The sequence below is a fragment of the Salvia miltiorrhiza genome, chromosome 7 (assembly GCF_028751815.1).
Source record: "Salvia miltiorrhiza cultivar Shanhuang (shh) chromosome 7, IMPLAD_Smil_shh, whole genome shotgun sequence".
NCBI lineage: Eukaryota > Viridiplantae > Streptophyta > Magnoliopsida > Lamiales > Lamiaceae > Salvia > Salvia miltiorrhiza.
The window spans coordinates 60,090,658-60,109,355 of NC_080393.1; the positions used below are offsets into that span (position 1 = coordinate 60,090,658).

General features: G+C 36.5%; 1 protein-coding gene and 1 long non-coding RNA gene across 3 annotated transcripts; both read left to right on the forward strand.

Moving 5' to 3' along the window:
• The first annotated feature begins 7,969 nt into the window (after positions 1 to 7,969).
• LOC130995286 (hydroxyproline O-galactosyltransferase HPGT3-like) lies at positions 7,970 to 9,002 on the forward strand. 2 transcript variants are annotated; one of them, XM_057920523.1, is made up of 4 exons: positions 7,970 to 8,195; positions 8,300 to 8,371; positions 8,462 to 8,574; positions 8,732 to 9,002. In XM_057920523.1, the coding sequence occupies exons 1-4, from the start codon at positions 8,149 to 8,151 to the stop codon at positions 8,761 to 8,763; spliced, it is 264 nt and encodes an 87-aa protein (XP_057776506.1). In that variant the 5' UTR covers positions 7,970 to 8,148; the 3' UTR covers positions 8,764 to 9,002. The 2 variants fall into 2 exon arrangements, with proteins under 2 accessions (XP_057776506.1, XP_057776507.1); XM_057920524.1 differs by having other exon boundaries at positions 7,980 to 8,195; positions 8,652 to 9,002.
• A 3,978-nt stretch (positions 9,003 to 12,980) lies between these two features.
• On the forward strand, positions 12,981 to 15,497 carry LOC130995287 (uncharacterized). Its single transcript, XR_009092107.1, has 3 exons — positions 12,981 to 13,366; positions 14,557 to 14,617; positions 15,234 to 15,497. It is a non-coding gene; the product is annotated as an uncharacterized LOC130995287 (long non-coding RNA).
• The last annotated feature ends 3,201 nt before the right edge of the window (positions 15,498 to 18,698 follow it).

Here is an 18,698-nt window from a genome sequence, read left to right on the forward strand (position 1 = left end):
AAAAGGAATGAGTTTATGACGAGAGGAAATAGGCCATACTCACTGACTTATCAAGTCTCGTATGCCTTATCAAATTCCCATCACACAGAGTTATTTCTGGGAAAAGAATTTATTGAAATTCCAGAAATATTCAAGGAGGTTGCCAAGGCAGTCAATCCAAACCGAGTGGAGATTCCTCAGATCGGAGAAATCGACATCGATATTGGAGACAAGCCGGTGCTTAGCCATACCCAGAGTCTCAGACTAGGAGCACCAAGGCTATCATTCCAAGGAAATAGGCTAACTTCAGGGCCTATAACAAGGAGTTTATCTCATTCATATGAGAGAAGGGCGATCCAAGAAACACCAGTTCCGGACATGAGAATCAAGCTCAAATGTCCCGAAGGATGGAGACAAGTCTCCACAAGATTTGATGCAACAAGCAAGGAGAACAAATTTCCTTGTAGTTCGTTGTATTATTTGGCAAATCCAGGAGACAACCGATACATCGGAACTCTGGAGGTTGGAGGTTTTGAAATTCAGACCGAAGGCCAAGCCGGACAAGAAGCGGACATCCTGATCTTAGGACGAGATTTCCTTGACAAATATAAACCATGGTCATGGAAATCAGGAGGAATGGAGATCACAATTGGACGCCAAAGAGTGATGATCCAATGACAAGTCCATTCTCAATATACATCTCTGTGGGGATGTTATACGAGAAATTCAAAGTAGAATATTTTGCTGCTTACATAGATTCGGGAGCAGGAATCTGTACAGCAAAACGAGGAGTCTTTCCAATAGAAGTGGAAGAAGATCTACCTCGAATTGCAGGAAGAGATTTCTCCAAAAAGATCTTGCTTCTATCAAAAGGAGTAAAGCAAACGGAAATATTGATCGGCGGAGCAGGACAGACACCTTGGTACAAGGTCAAGACTCCACCAATTTATTTCCATGATACCGGAGCAGATATATTATTTGGAAATAATTTTCTGCAAAGCTTCAAGAGGTATATACAAGACAATGAAGCCAGGAGGCTAGTGTTCACAACCAATTGTGACCACAAAATCATTGTGCAAAGGCTCAATGGAGCTTTTCATCGATCGATGCCAATCAAATTCCGCAGTAAGCGTGGTGATGATGGCAGACTCCGAAGACCACAAATGAAGGATCAACGGAGATTCGGAGAAGTTTTGCTCAAATGCAGAACAGAGGGATTCCCAGATCTCTCCGAGGAAGAAATTCAAATCCTCAAAGTATCCCTGATATCACACAAAGATATCAAGGAAGAAGAACATGTGTCCATTGCCGACGTCAAAAGGAGAATCCAGAAGTGTTACCACGAGGATCCTTTGGCATGGTGGGACAAGAACCAGCTCAGAGCAACCTTGAAAGTTAAAACTGGAAAGGAGCATGAGTTCGTAAGGTTCAGACCTATCCTGATGAACCCTCGAGATCAACAGGATATGATGAGTATAATCAAGTAACACCTTGATTTAAAGCTGATCGAAGAAGGAAGATCACCCTACAGCAGTCCTGGATTTCTGGTAAGGAATCATGGGGAGATCAAGCGAGGAAAACCAAGACTGGTCATTAATTACAAAGGGATTAATGACATTCTTGAGTTTGACGGATATTTTATCCCAAGCAGAGAACACCTCATTAACTGCATCCGAAGTGCAAGGGTATTCTCAAATTTCGATTGCAAGTCAGGTTTTTACCAGATTCGCATGGAGGAAAGGAGTAAGAAGTTCACAGCCTTCTCAACTCCCCAAGGACATTATGTCTGGAATGTCATGCCAATGGGGTTAGCCAACGCGCCTCAGATATTCCAAAGGAAGATGGATAATCTCTTCAAAGATTATTCTTCGTTTATGTTTGTTTATATTGATGACATTCTCATTGCATCAAAAAACATTCATGAACATGTTAGGCATCTGGAGATCTTTGCAGATGTTTGCCAACAAGAAGGACTAGTGCTGTCGGAAAAGAAGGCAGTCATAGCCACCCAGAAGATGGAGTTTCTGGGAATTGAGATCGATGAATCTGGAATCATCCTACAAGATCATATCGTGGAAAAGGTCCAGAATTTTCCGGAAGATCTCAAGGAGAAGAAGCAGCTCCAAAGTTTTCTCGGAGTTGTTAATTTTGCAGGGATGTTTATCAAAAACCTTGCAAAACAGAGAAAAGTCTTCAGTCCACTACTGAAGAAAGATGTTCCATTCATATGGAAGGAAGAACATCGGGAGGGTATGAAGAAGTTGAAAGAGATTTGTAAAAATCTCCCAAAACTTTCAATACCACAAGACGAGGATGAATTGGTCCTCTACACCGACGCGAGTGATTTCTGGTGGGCAGCTGTGCTTACAAAGATCACCCCTTATGGAGAAGAACCTTGCAGATACTGTAGCGGTCTTTTCTCCGACGACGAAGCTGTGCGATGGCACATCAACGAGAAGGAATTCTTTGCAGTGCGAAAGGCGTTTAAAAAATGGCCGCTTTTCTTACTTGCTAAAAAATTCGTTTTGAAAGTAGATAACACTAACGTTAAAGCTTTCTTAACAAAAAAGATTGAATCTAAACCTGAAAAGGCTAGATTGCTTAGATGGCAAGCAGAATGCCAATATTATGATTATGATATTGTCATCTTGAAATCTGATCAGAATGTTCTTGCAGATTTCCTTACAAGGGATGGAGCTCCCTGAAGTGGAGGCCATCGAGGCAACACAAGCGCAGCTCTTTGAGAGTCTAGAGCTGCTACAACAAGAATGGCAAAAGTGTGTCCTACACACTAAACAAACAGGAAAGATACAAGCGGCTGATGAAGCCAAAGTATCTAGCCAAATCGATGACTGTTTCATGAAGATGTTCAATCTTCAGGAAGCAACCAACAAGCCGCTCTTGCGCGCTGTCCGGGAAAATCGGACTAAAGCAATGCTTTCCGTACAGGGCGGATTACCTGTAGCAGGGGATTCAAGTACCCCTAGCACAAGTCCTGAGGCAATGGTTTCACAGCCAGACCCTCGAGGAAAAGATGTTGTTAAGGGGTCACACCCTGAATCAACATGTCAACCCTCCACCTCTGGGGTAAAAGAGGAAGAGATCAATCTTAGGCCCATGACAGGCCAAGTTAAGGTTGATACTGACTTTATTGAAATTTCTCCTTCTTGGCAGATGTATCAAGACAGGTGGGAGAAACTTCTCACAAGGAAGGGCATTAATCCGGGAAATTGCCGGGTTGATGTTGCCGGAAAATATCCAAGGGTTTGGACGACTCCAGGAGCCAATCCAAACGATGTCAAGGAATGGTATGAATTTGGGGCTTTGGCTTCAGTTTATACCACCGCTCCAGCCTTCACCGAGATCAAGGGTCTACCCAAATGGATCCAGAAAACGGTGTTTGACACATGGGAGAACAACGAGTCCCTCAAAAGGGGAGATGTTCTGGAATTGTACTGTTTTAGTGCAGCGCCAGAACCAGTTGGAAAAGGAATCCGTGAAGCTTTCCACTTCATCAAGCTTCGGAGACCTGATACGGGAGCCCTTAATCGGATCAAAGTTCCCGACTTCCAGGCCGCAATCATCTCAACATTCACGGAGGATCAAATCTCCACTAGACGAGCATGGGGTCTATGGGTCTGTCTCACAGAGATGGACAAAATGAAGTCCAGATTCAAGTTCTACCAAAGCTCGGATCTGGGAATGTTCCTAGTTAATACCATGACAGGAACAACAACTCCTTTTGCCGAACAATCCTTCGAGAAGAAACGGCTAATGTTGTGGGAGAACAAGATTGCGGGAAGCCAGGAGACTCGTCGCAAGTTTTGCAATATGGCTCATCTGGGCCATTGGATCGAGAAAGTCTGCGATCAATGCTCATCGCAGAAGGAGCCGGAATTTGGCAAAGGATTCTTTCCAAAGCCGGACAAAAGGAGGTTCCGATCTGATGAACATGACAAGCATCAGACTCCAAAGGGAAGAACACCTCGGGCACCAAAAAAGTAAGGTGGCCGACAAAGCAAAGTGAATCATGTGATTCACAGCAAGGATCGCACCCACAAAAGAAACGACAAAAGTGGGTGGAATGACAGGAGGACCACTCACCAAACGCTCCAGGACAAACGTGAGTGGAAGGGAAAAGCAGCCGGCCCCTACCAGCATTCACAAAGCGATAAAACAAGGGCCCAGCACCATGTGATGACACTTACTAGTGTCGGCAATCATGGCCGACAAAGGAAGGTGGAGGTCACATTCAAGATAGCTGGCCACGAAGAGAGAATCCGAGGCCAACAACCGAGCAATAATAGAGGGATTCAAACCTCTATATAAACCCAAGTGCTGGAGAGATGAAGGCATCCGAAAATCACAATACATTTTCACACACCACTTCCTCTCTCTAGAATTATCTTTGTATTTTTTAAATTCTTGTTTTCAAAGTTTTTCTTTTTAGTTTTAGTTTCCTTTTTATTTTATGTACACAAGTATTAGCTACTATGAGTAGCTAAACAAGTTTGTCTCCTCCCTTTGGGGAAATTTATGAAATAAATTAATTATTATATAATTCCTCTATAAACGCTTAGTTTTTGTCCAACTATTCCGGTTTAGTAAAAATATTTTCTTTCTTTTTCCAACAAAGTATTTAGTCGGCACTTAGTGAAGGGGAATGGTTGCAACCATCTCTTGCGAGTGCGTGGTTGGTGCGTGCCGGGTGGGCAGACGAGCCGTAAAACGCAACAAGACCGACTCCTGAAGAAGACCAGTCGACAAATGTATAATGTTGGTTAAATTTAAGATTTATTTTGAAGTGTTTACGGAAGCATGTTGGGCCTGATAAGGTCTTTTTAGACTATATATATTTGAACATGGAATAATATGATGATGAATAGGTTGAGGATTGGTTGAAGGGTAGTTTTGTCATTAATTATGAGTTGGGTATGGTTGATATGTGTTTTGTGAAAGTGGGTATTTTTGATAGATAAGTTATGAAGGTGGGTATTTTAAATTTTGACCCATTATTATATTGTAAAATATTTATTGGTATTTTAAAAAAATGTAAATTATTTTATAACTTTTTTACCATTATTTTTAATTTATTATTTCCTCTCATTTATTCCATAATTTTTTCTTTCTTTCTGTAGTTGTGTAATTTTGTCTAGGAGACTAGGACAAAGTATACATTATGCATCTTATAAAACACGAGATCATATAGAGACCTTTAATTTGATACTTATATGATAAAAATAATGAATTTAAAATAACCAAGTTATGACAATTTAAATTTTATATATTTAATATTTTAATCTTTTATTGTATTTTTTATAGCTAAGACCATTGACATGCTTAACGTCTTTGTAATTTTTACTTTAGTTTCCCTTTCTCTATTTAATTAATGACATTTCGACTTTTAGATTATATAGTCCTATTTATTTTAAAAAGAAAATTACAAAATTGTCATGTTGCAAAATGATGTTTTTCAACATTAATAATTTATCCATATTTATTAAATTGATTAATGATTTCTTAAAATCAATTAATATATGTATAAATAAAAGAATATGTAAATAGATTTATTTTCTTAAGAAAACAAATTTATTTAGAAGGATATAATTGAAAGTTTACAATAAAATGTGTAATTAGACGTTTTCAATTAAATTATCTAATGCACAAATAGCCAACAATTTTATATCATCACACGTGTAATACAAATACTTCAACTATCTAATGCTCAAACTAAATTTACGTTTATTTCCAAAAAAAGAGATCACGTGAGAACTCATCTTTTTGTGAGAACCAAAAATCATGAACAAATACATAAAATACTTGAACAAATTATGAACATTGTTGTTCACATGACACATGAACAACAATATTCATGTCTTACTGTTGAACAACAATTTGATCTGCCCAAATCAATGGCTGTGATTTTTTTTTTTCGTTCTCACAAAAATATGTGGTTCTCACAGGATATTTTGAAAGTTGAGACTACTACAACACTTAACATTTTGTTGTTTTTCTCATTGTTATTTTTATTTATTTATGATATTCCAATTTTTCGTATTATGTAGTTTTATTTGTTTACATTGAAAATTTGTTAATATAATACAATTTCACTATTATTAAAAAAAATAGCAGTATTATATTATATTATATTATGTTATATGGGTAGCTCACGCAAGTCTAAAATCATAATCACTGCGCATCGCGCGGGAGATACACTAGTAGTATTAAATGCTTAATTTTATTTTTGAATTTGGGTTGGATCATTTAAAATGGGACAATCCAAAATAAAAATTGGATCATTTGAAATGGGACGGATGGAGTAAATACTAGTATGATATTATTGACTCTACCACCTCAAAAATTATGCAATGAAGATGGAATTGTTTAATCCGGAAGCATATAAATCATATGTAATTCACAATTTGGGGGCTATATCTTATACTAATATAAAAAGAGCTTTAGCACAACATATGAATTACCTATTTTATCTTATATTTTATTTTAAGGTTATTTTTTGTATATTATATATTGATGTTTCCAATCATACGAAATCAGCCGCCAATGAATTTTTCATATATATCGAAATTAGGAGCCAATGATTTAGTTTGGCTTAGTTGTAATATATTTGATATATATCTATTTTTTTTTTATCGAGAAAAATATTCAATTCATTAGAAGAGGTACCAGAGGTACCCAAAAAGATCTTACAAAACCGTTTTGATCAGCTCATTAGAGCACCAGGAAGAAAAATCCATCTCCATTCCAACTATCCCGAAGATCTTATTCCAACACCACGTTCTAATTTTGATCTCCATGACGATGTTCTTTGACTCCCATTCCAAACGTTCAAACTGTTTCTCATTCCTTTTCTTCCAAAGAATCCAAACGCAGCAAACCCAAATAGCAGACAAAAGCTTTGTAATCTTTTTTTCTTTCCCGAAGCAAGTAAACGTACCAAAGTGACTTTCAACCCTTTGGGGACGCACCATTTCCCTTGTAACTAATACAAATTTATATATAATATAAAAGAGGAGTTTTTTTACCTTTAATTTTTATCTCTCCTCATAATTTTTTCCTCTAAATTTTCTATCTTCTTTTTTCTGTTTTAATTATTTTCTATAAAATAATTAATTTCGATTCATGAAAAAAATACTCAATATGAATGTTAAATTAAAGATTATGAAAGGATATTTAATTTGATGTAAAAATTATAAAAAAATAATTTTGAAATGAATAAGTTATGATCGTTTGAAGTGTCAAAATTTAAAGTTGATGACAATGTTGATCTGCAACTTGGTAAATTCTGGAAATATTACTTAGAAAGTTGCAACTTTGCTTAAATTTCCTATGCTGGGTAAGGATATCATATTTGCCGTTCTGTTGGCAGATGATTTTATTCAACTTATACAAAGCCGCCATGGTCAGGATAGTGCTTATATTGGTTGCATGAAGTCTGGGGAAGTAATAGCTGAAGAGTAATTCATTTCTCTTAATTTTTTTTTGATGAAATTACATTATAAATAATACAAACCACACACACACCCCACCTAGTGATTATTGTGGTCGAGAGTACTCGAATCTGTGACCTCTTGGAGAACAGGCAACCACCCCAACCACTAGGCTATCCCAAGGGAACAAAGAATTAAGAAAAGTAGGGGCATTCCGTTGATTCTATTTGAGTTGTTATGTGCAATCTATATTTCAGACGAGGCTCTTGCTCATGCTGGTTTATCTAATGATCCAATTGTGTGCATTATAAGTCTATATTAGCGAATCTTAGTCATTTCTGGGGGGGGGGCTTATTTTGTATTATTGATAACGATTGAGCATTTTTATCCTTAAGATTATGATTTCTCCAATTCCACCATTTGAATGGGATATGAATCAAGCAAAACTAGTTCAATGGTATAAATTATTAAGGGCCTTGAAGTATCCCAAAGTTTCAATTCATCTTAGTAAACAAAGGATTAGACTTACTATTTTTGTCTATCTAGGCTTATCCTCAAAAGGAAATGTCACCTCAGTGTATGGACCAATCTGTATGTGTCTTATTTACTGTATTATTATAATTATGTTTTATCAATAAATTTTAGTTTCTTATTTAGAAGAAAGAACATGAAATGCAAATCACCTTTCTAAACTGGAAAACATTGTTCAATTTTCAGGGGAATGCAATGGTATGAGCCTGAATGGTGGAAATTTGGTGATCAGAAATCGTAAGCAAAGCACTATGATATCATGAGTAGCAGATATTCTTTGAAAGGCTATTTCTGAATATCAGTTCCAAATTGTGGGTAGATGATGTGAGCTTATGTTTCAGGTATTTCCGTCATGCAGCCGGTTCTATCTTCATACTCTCAAAAAATTTAGCTAAGTACATACATATCAATAGGTAAGCTTATCATAGCATGCATTGAACTGAAACTACGAGTTGATGTGAAAAAGTAGATATGACAATCTCATCCACTTCCATTCCACGCAGTGCATCCTTGAAGGTTTATGCTCACGAGGATGTATCCGTGGGGTCATGGATGATGGGTCTTCGCGCAACCTATATAGATGACAGCCGTATGTGCTGTAGTTACTCAAGCCAAGGTAGGTATGCATTGATAATATAATACTACATGGCTATGCTCACTCTTGTTGGTATGTCTCAAATGGTAACTCTGCAGACAAGATCTGCTCGTTGTCTTGAAGTTACAGTGAGACGAGCCTTTGCAGCAGCGCTACTGTTGGGATACATTTTGTGCAGAGAAACAGAGGAACTCATGGATCTTTAGTTAGTACCATTCTTATTTTTTGTTAGCTGCCGCAGCTGCCAAGAATGTCGGTTTTTATACCTCAAAAACTCGAAACTGCATAGAAGATATATCTGAATTAGGTGGATTGCTCTGGGAAAATTGCTCACCCAGAAGCATGTTCAGTATAGAACTATAGATACATACAATACATACATATTTGTCACAAAAGAGGCTGGCACACACAGTTTTCCAAAAGATATATATATTCCTTTTGTTTCTTAATTATGAGCGTTTTTCTTGTATGAAGGCTGCAAATACTATGGAAAGTTGAAAAATAAATAAGTCAAATGATGGAGTTGATTGACGAAATTGGATGCATAGTAATTTATTTAACTTGTTGTTATGACCGTTTTACTTGGATGAAGGCTGCAAATATTATAGAAAGTTTAAAAATAAATAAGCGAAATCGGATGCATAACATGAGTTGGGGATATATAATTCCTGGAGTTACAAAAATGAATCATTAATATCTTTATATAATATTTAATACATCAAACCAAACATAAACTATATTTTTATTAGGGGTTATTGCCATAAAATACATCAAGTTTGTTAATTTTCTAGTTTATATCATGACCTTTTTTTTTTGGCCAAAAAATACATGAATTTATGATTGACTCTTAAATATCCCACGGCGAGTATCTCCGGCGAAATCGAAACTTATGTATCATTTACGTGGCTTATGTGGCAGTGACATGGCATTTAATTTATTTGAGAATGATGATGTGTTGCCAGTTGCCACTCCCCCCACCCAGGGTTATTGCCATAAAATACATCAAGTTTGTTAATTTTCTAGTTTATATCATGACCTTTTTTTTTGGCCAAAAAATACATGAATTTATGATTGACTCTTAAATATCCCACGGCGAGTATCTCCGGCGAAATCGAAACTTATGTATCATTTACGTGGCTTATGTGGCAGTGACATGGCATTTAATTTATTTGAGAATGATGATGTGTTGCCAGTTGCCACTCCCCCCACCCACCCAACCCGCCCCCGCCCCCGCCCCCAACCCCAATCCCCCTCAAAAAGAAAGACGGAAGTTTAAGATTGTGTATCGATTACCGGGAATTAAACAAGGTGACCCTAAAGAATAAGTATCCTTTGCCACGTATAGACGATTTGTTTGATCAACTTCGAGGAGCACGCGCTTTCTCAAAGATAGATTTAAGGACAGGGTATCACCAATTGAGGATACGACCTGAGGATATTCCAAAGACAGCATTCCGCACGAGATACGGACACTATGAGTTCATAGTGATGCCTTTTGGATTAACAAATGCCCCCGCCGTATTCATGGATCTCATGAATCGAGTGTTTCACGAATATTTGGATCAATTCGTGTTGGTATTCATAGACGACATCTTGATTTACTCGAAGAATGAGAAGGATCATGAAGAACACCTTAGAACTGTGCTAGAGAAGCTAAGAGCTGAAAAGCTTTATGCTAAGTATAGAAAATGTGAGTTTTGGCTACGAGAAGTCAATTTCTTAGGCCACATCATTTCAGCTGCAGGAATCAAAGTGGACCCTGCCAAGGTTCAAGCAGTGCAAGAATGGAGATCACCAACGACGCCTCACGAGATTCGTAGCTTCCTAGGATTAGCAGGCTACTACCGTCGTTTTATACAAGATTTCTCCAAAATAGCCAAGCCTATAACTCATCTGCTCAAGAAAGAAGTCAAATTCTTGTGGACAGACGAATGCGAACAAAGCTTTCAAGAATTGAAGAAGAGGTTGACCACCGCCCCAGTACTAGCCGTTCCAGAAGCAAACAAGGAATACACTATCTATACGGACGCATCAAAGAAAGGACTAGGTTGTGTACTGATGCAAGAGGGAAAGGTAATAGCTTATGCCTCGCGACAGCTTAGGCCACACGAAGCAAATTACCCGACACATGACCTAGAGCTAGCAGCAGTAGTGCACGCATTGAAAATTTGGAGACATCACCTTTATGGAGTAAGGTGTGAAATTTACACCGACCATAAGAGTCTCAAATATTTCTTTGAACAGAAGGATCTGAATATGAGACAAAGAAGATGGCTAGAATTGGTCAAGGACTACGATTGTGGAATCAATTATCATCCAGGCAAAGCCAACGTCGTGGCAGATGCCTTGAGCAGAATGGAACGAGCCAAGTTAGGATGTATCCTAACCAAGGAGAATGACTTGGTTAGGGAATTCGAAAGGTTAAGGTTGGAAGTGGTATTTCCACCGCAAACCACAGATTTGATCATGGCGACACTCAGTGTTACCCCCGACCTAAGATCAAGGATTGTTAGTATGCAAAGAGAGGATGAGAAATTGGAAAGATTGCGAGTGAAAATCCGTACCGAGAAGCTTGAGTCATACCAAGAAGCAGCAGATAATGCATTGATGTTTGAGGGAAGAATCTGTGTACCCAATGATGAGAAATTAAGAAATGAAATCATGAGCGAAGCTCATGACACGCCTTACGCAGCACATCCGGGAGGTACGAAGATGTACCAAGATTTAAAAGCAAGATTTTGGTGGGAAGGCATGAAGCGAGACATAGCTTCGTTTGTAGAACGATGTTTAGCTTGTCAGCAAGTGAAGGCATTACACCAACGACCTTATGGCAAATTACAACCGTTAGAAATCCCAGAGTGGAAATGGGACCACATTGCCATGGACTTTGTCACTGCCTTGCCAAAGTCGAATAGAGGGAATACCGCCGTTTGGGTGATCATAGATAGATTGACGAAAAGTGCTCACTTCATACCGATTCCTGTCACAAGTGGTTCTGAAAAGTTAGCTCAAATATACATTCGTGAGATAGTACGTTTACACGGAGTTCCAATGACGATTACCTCCGATAGAGATACAAAATTCACCTCACGTTTTTGGATGAGCTTACACAGGGAATTGGGTACTAAGTTGAATTTTAGCACAGCTTTTCATCCACAGACGGATGGACAGTCTGAAAGAACTATACAAGTTTTGGAAGATATGATTCGGACTGTAGTGTTAGATAGAGGAGCTCAATGGGAACAAGTGTTACCCCTGATTGAATTTGCCTACAATAATAGTTTCCAAACGACTATTAACATGGCACCATATGAAGCCCTCTATGGAAGAAAATGTAGATCTCCGCTTTATTGGGATGAAGTAGGAGAAAGAAAAGTGTTAGGTCCTGACGCAGTGGAAGAAATGATCACAACTGTGAGACAAATTCGGCAACGAATTAAAGAAGCTCAAGATCGCCAAAAATCTTATGCCGACACTAGACGCACAGAGATTCAGTTTGAAGTGGGAAGTAAAGTCTTTTTGAAAGTTTCCCCTTCTCGAGGGATTCACCGATTTGGTATAAAAGGAAAGCTCAAGCCTAGATTTATAGGCCCATACGACATATTGGAAAAAGTAGGCCCTGTTGCCTATAGACTCGCGTTACCTCCAAATTTCGCGAATGTTCACAATGTCTTTCACGTGTCGCAGTTGAGAAAATACGTGTTTGACCCGAAGCATGTTATTCATCGAGAGGATATATCTCTTGAACCAGACCTGAAATATGAAGAAAGACCCGAAGCTGTGTTGGATAGAAAGATCCAACAATTGAGAAATAAGTCACTTGCCTTAGTCAAAATACAATGGAGACATCACGGGCAAGAAGAAGCAACTTGGGAATTGGAGGATAAAATGAAGGAAAAATATCCAGAATTGTTTCCCGAAGGTGAGATTTCAAATTTCGGGACGAAATTTTTTTTAAGGGGGTAAGGATGTAACACCCCGTGTTTTGAGAAGCTATTTGTGCCCTAGCTCGAATTTAAATTGAGTTTTAAATAGTAGCTAGAGGAATTATGCACGTGGGCGAATAAATGAGATAAGAAATTTTTAGAGTTTAATAGGAGGCGATATTATTTTCTCGAGTCTTATAAATTCTCTTATTGAGAAACCTATCTTCGCCCTATATTTTTATTAAAATGTCTATGTGATATAAATATTTTACTTGGTAGAATATTCACATATGATTTATTGATGCATTGTTATTATGATATTAGATATATCATAATAGAGATAATTTTTCCTCACATGAATAAATATATTTTCATGAGATATATTTTTCCCACATACTAAATAAGAGTTATAATTATTCAAGTATATATATATATATAGATATATATATATATATATATATACACACCTATCTCTCTTTCTCTCTCACTCTCTCTATCTCTCTCAATCTCTCTCACTCTTTCTCTCTCACTCTCTCACCCTTACGCAGCACTAGCTCCCTCCCCACTCTCCCACATTATTCTTCTCTTTCCCATCAATGGAAATCACATGCACCATTAAAGAGCCCCTAAAAAGCTAATCTAACTAGCCAACTCATTCCTCCACACTTTAAGCTCACAAGCACATGCACACCTCTCTCTCATCTCCCTCCCTCTCTTATTCTTCTTTATTTTCAGCAGCCCTCCTCCTCCTCCTCACTCCACCACACTTCTTTTTCTTGTTCCACCAAATATAGTAAGAACTAAGGTTTCTTAAAGTGTTCATCTTCAAGCTCAAGCTCCAAGCATACTACGCATCATCTTCTACTCCACCTCCATTGATCTTGTTGGTAGCAACCTCAATCCTCCTCTTATGTTATATATATATTTTCTTGTGGTATAAGCATGTATATTGATGCATAATTGAAGCATGATGAGTTATTAGTGTGAAAATGCATGAGAATGGTGATGAAAGTATAGATCTATGATGATATGTGTATATGTTGTTGTTTCAACCATTTTGAGAAGTTTTCTTACGTTCTGGACTGATCAGTCGACGAGGTTTCCCTCGTCCAAAACTCTTCAAAATTTTACAGTGTGTCGATATATGTGTCTTGAGGACGCTGGTAAAATTTCAAGTCATTTGGACTTCTTTTACTACCTTTTTAAAATGCAAAACTTTTACTGCGCATGTCCACCGGAAATTTAGAAAGGCAGTCCCTAGAGTCACACTTTTCAGTAACTTTCAAAAACATTCAGCCTCCCAAATTTTTATGGTAGAAAGATACATGTATTATACTGATTTACACCAAATTTCAAACCATTTGGCCAACGTTTACTATTTTTCAAAAATCATAGCTTCCAGTCGTGCAAAACTGCCGAATCTGGTAGACTGTGGGAAAACACCCATATCTCGTAAACCACTTGGAGTTTTTCACTCTACTTTTTTTTAAATAAAACTAGACGCAGAAAGGTTTTCAACAGTGTAAGTCTCGAATCTAGGAGATTTCTGAGTCAAAACAGTTTATTCGTTAAAGTTGAGGCAGAGCAGAATGATAAACTGTAGGAGTCTGAAAATTTCTACTTTGTAATTGTTTTGAGGATTTTAAAGTTTTGGTGGATTAATACACCATGTTATGTCATGAAAATACTACTAGAAAATTTTATATTTATTTCCAAGCTTACGTGAATATTTGGGAATTTACTTACAAGGAAAAAGATTTCGAGTTCATAGGATTATTTTTTTTAAGTCATTTGACTATTGTGATAAATCGTGAAAATGTATTATGTGGAAATTGATTATTGCAAAGTATGAATGACTATTTGATGTTTATGAATGCTATTTACCTAGGATTGAGAGTCTTTTAATTGGATAAGATATCTAATTAAATTGAGAGGTCCAATTGGGTAAATAGTAGATAGGTTATAAGATGAGATTAAGCATATGATGAAAGCATAAGTATTGAGATATTAGTTAGATGAAATTCTAACTAGAGTTTATTTTGTCACATGACAATCTAAACCACGTGCGCCACCAAAGGTTCGAGTGACGGCCGGCGTTAGTACGACTCTGAGCATTACGTCATCGACCCCTGAGACAGGTGGGCTTTATTCTAACTCTATTATGGCTAGCTACCATGATAATGAGTACAAATGCAAATTCTTATGAAAATGAAGCATGTTGAAGCATTATTGATGAATCTTATGAAAATGAAGCATGTTGAAGCATTATTGATAAGTATTATGAAAATTGTCAACTTGCCATATTTATTATTGATGAGAATGAGATATGGTATGTTGCCTCTATGAAAGACATGATTATGATCATGATGCAAGATATCGGCCTTTGACTGATTTATATGACAGTAAAGGTTTTGTGCGCAGAGGTGACCGTGAGCCGTCTCTAGTCGGCCGGTCACGGTGATTTGAAGGAGGCCTCCTTCTCTTCACCTTATATATATATTATATGAGTTCTCATAGTTGGCACATACCGTGAATATATAATGTCTGCAGACTAATGATATTATTATGATGATGCAAATGAGTTTATGACAGAAAAACATGAACAGGTATTTTTAATCTCAGTTAAATCCTGTTGATGCATTGAAAAGGGCAAGATTGACATATAGCTCTAAGAGCAACATTTCAATTATTTCCGGCATGAGTCCACTGAGTGCTTTTTGGTACTCAGCCCTGCATGTATTTCTAAATGTGCAGGTCTGGCTTGGCGCGAGGATGGGTGAAAGCTGTTGGAATTGTCAGTTGGCTGTGTCTTTCCTATGTCTCATATTTATCTTTATAAGCTTTGACTCTATAAGAATTTGAACTCCCTGCTATATGTCTTCACACATATAGTAACGCATCTCGCTGCATAACTCTGATGAAACTCTTTATTTAATTTGCTTATGTCTGTAATATCCCTTAAGGGAAATACTTCTCAGACCCTTGCTAAGTTTCAATGGCTTAATCATGTTTACCCAAGCTAGTAATTATTTTGGTCTTGAAATCCTTCTTTAAAATGAGTAAAGTTTGCAATTGCTTCCGCTAAAATAAGATGTATTCCTATTTCTTTCACTATTTCTTTTATTAGTCGTACGATACTTGGTATACGCTATCACTGGCTATATCGGGCTGCGACAGTGAGGGGCCTATCTGATACTTAACCCTATTAAAAATTATATACTTTTTGAATAGTTATATTGATTTTATTTCACCAAATATTAGAATTCCATGAATCAAATAATTACATGTATATAATATTTTCAAATACAATAAAAATTATATTGTGTAAAAAATGAGAGAAAAATATTTTATTTAAAACTTCTAGCTTGTACGAATTTCTTAGTTTAAATCTATTATTTACATATATATCAAATTAAAGCTCTTGCCACGATTTTTTATTTGATATGTATATTGAATATTTTTTTATTAATTAAAAAAATATTTTTATAGGAAAAAAAGAAAGATAAAAATGAGAATAAAAAGAAAAAAGTGAAAAGAAATTAAGAAAGTATGATAATAATTATAAAAAAAGTTTCTATGTTTAGTTTGAGATTTTCCATACAGAAGATATTTTCATGTTTAAATTTATACTACAAGCTCTAAAATTGCAGGGATTTAAAATAAAGATCTGCCATGATTAGGGATGGCAACGGGTCGGATCTGGACCGGGTCTGGTCAATACCAGATCCAGATCCGGATCCAAATCCGCGGATCTGAAAATTTTGGATCCAGATCCAGATCCGTCAGATCCGCGGGTCCACGGGTCCAGATCCATGGATCTAGTGTTTTCAAATTAAATTCACAAAATCAACAACATTTAATATCCACAAATATATAGCAAACACATTACAAGGAGGAAGTTCTTATTTAATCCTCCCCCAATTGTGGCGAAGAAAACAAACAATAAACACAATTTATTCAACTGGTTTTCTCATTTTCATATTGAGATATTTCTTAAATTGATATTAATACTTATCATTAATTGATGTATAAAAATGTAAATAATACAAATTTAAATTTCTTCAGTATACACAAATTCATTCACGAGTTGGTTTTTCTTTCTGAGGAATTCATTCACCAATTAAAGGATTTAATAACTAAATAAACTCGAATAAATTTTTAGCAATGAAAATTCGAATAGCTCGACTCATTTATATTCCTACAATTGGAGGATCATGTTTACAGGATAATGCTGTTAATAGTAAAATCTGAATCAAGATTTCAAATCCATCAAAATAACTCGGAACAATGAGAAGATTTTACACATGAATAATCACTTCAATATTTCGATCTAAACGCAACCTGAAGAGATTCGTTGGACACAAACTAATTTTACGGACATCGATATTTGAGTTTTGAGATATTACAAGAACAAAAACAAACACAAATAGAAGTAATTTCAAAATTATGTCGTGTAATGAAACTTGAAATCACCCCATATTTACATAAGGGAGATACATTAAGGAGAGAGATGAGTTCAACCTGGCCAGATCTGGTATGGCTGAACGACGGCGGCGGTGGAGTGCGGCGAGCCGGACTGGAGTGACAGAGGCGGCGACGGCGGTGGAGTGCGGCGAGCCGAACTGGAACGACGGCGGCTGGAGTTGCACGAACTGAAGTGTGCTGCACTGCCGCTGCTGCTGGCGGGCGAGCGAGCGCGGCGTGACTCCAGCGGCGGGCGATGGAGGGAGAGAAGCAAGGAGCGAGGCAGAGAGGCCGAGCGAAGCAGGGATCGAGCGGCGAGCGTGACTCCAGCGGCGGGCGGGCGAGCGAATCGGAGAAGACGACCGGCGATGGAGGTGAGGCACGCCGACTGAGGGAGATGGGAGATGGGAGTGAGTCTAGGGATGGCAGAGATGGAGGTGCGGCGCGGGGAGTGAGAAGACCGAGAGGGAGAGAAGAGATGAATTAGAAATTAGGTTTTCAAAGTTAATTTTTTTTTTTAATATATCTAATATTATTAAAAAAATAAATATAAAAAATAAATAATATATTTTTAATTAAATCGGATCCACGGGTCGGATCTGGGTCGGATCCGGATCTCAAATGTCAAGATCCAGATCCAGATCCGTAGGACCTAGGATTAAGGGGAGGCCTTGAATCCCAAACCGTATTATATAATGATTATGTTATATGTGTAGCTCACGCAAGTCTAAAATCATAATCACCGCGCATCGCGCATCGCGCGGGAGATACACTAGTAGTATTAAATGCTTAATTTTACTTTTAAATTTGGGTTGGATCATTTAAAATGGGACAATCCAAAATAAAAATTGGATCATTTGAAATGGGATGGAGGGAGTAAATACTAGTATAATATTATTGACTCTACCACTTCAAAAATTATGCAATGAAGATGGAATTGTTTAATCTGGAAGCATATAAATCATATGTAATTCACAATTTGGGGGCTATATCTTATACTAATATAAAAAGAGCTTTAACGCAACATATGAATTACCTATTTTATCTTATATTTTATTTTAAGGTTATTTTTTGTATATTATATATTGATGTTTTCAATCATACGAAATCAGCCGCCAATGAATTTTTCATATATATATATCGAAATTAGGAGCCAATGATTTAGTTTGGCTTAGTTGCAATATATTTGATATATATGTAATTATTTTTATATTTGAGTTGAATTGGGAATCCCTTATAACTAATACAAATTTATATATAATATAAAAGAAGAGTTTTTTTACCTTTAATTTTTCTCTCTCCTCATAATTTTTTCCTCCAAATTTTCTATCTTATTTTTTCTATTTTAATTCTTTTCTATAAAGTAATTAATTTCAATTCATGAAAAAAATACTCAATATGGATGTTAAATTAAAGATTATGAAAAGATATTTAATTTGATGTAAAAATTATAAAAAAAATAATTTCGAAATGAATAAGTTATGATAATTTGAAGTATCAAAATTAATTTTTATTCGCTCTCATTTATCTCTAATATTGAACATCATACTTTTTTTTCATTTTGTTTCCGTTTATTAGTGAAAAAATAAGTAGATGACATTTTTTTCCTTTAAAAAAAATTTACACAATTGTTTAATTGTAATTATTTTAAATTTAAATATTTTTAAATAATAATAATTTTTAATGCAATTAAGGAGAATAAAATTTGTATTAAATTTCATATAAATTTGTAAGTAAAAAATTAGTTATATATCT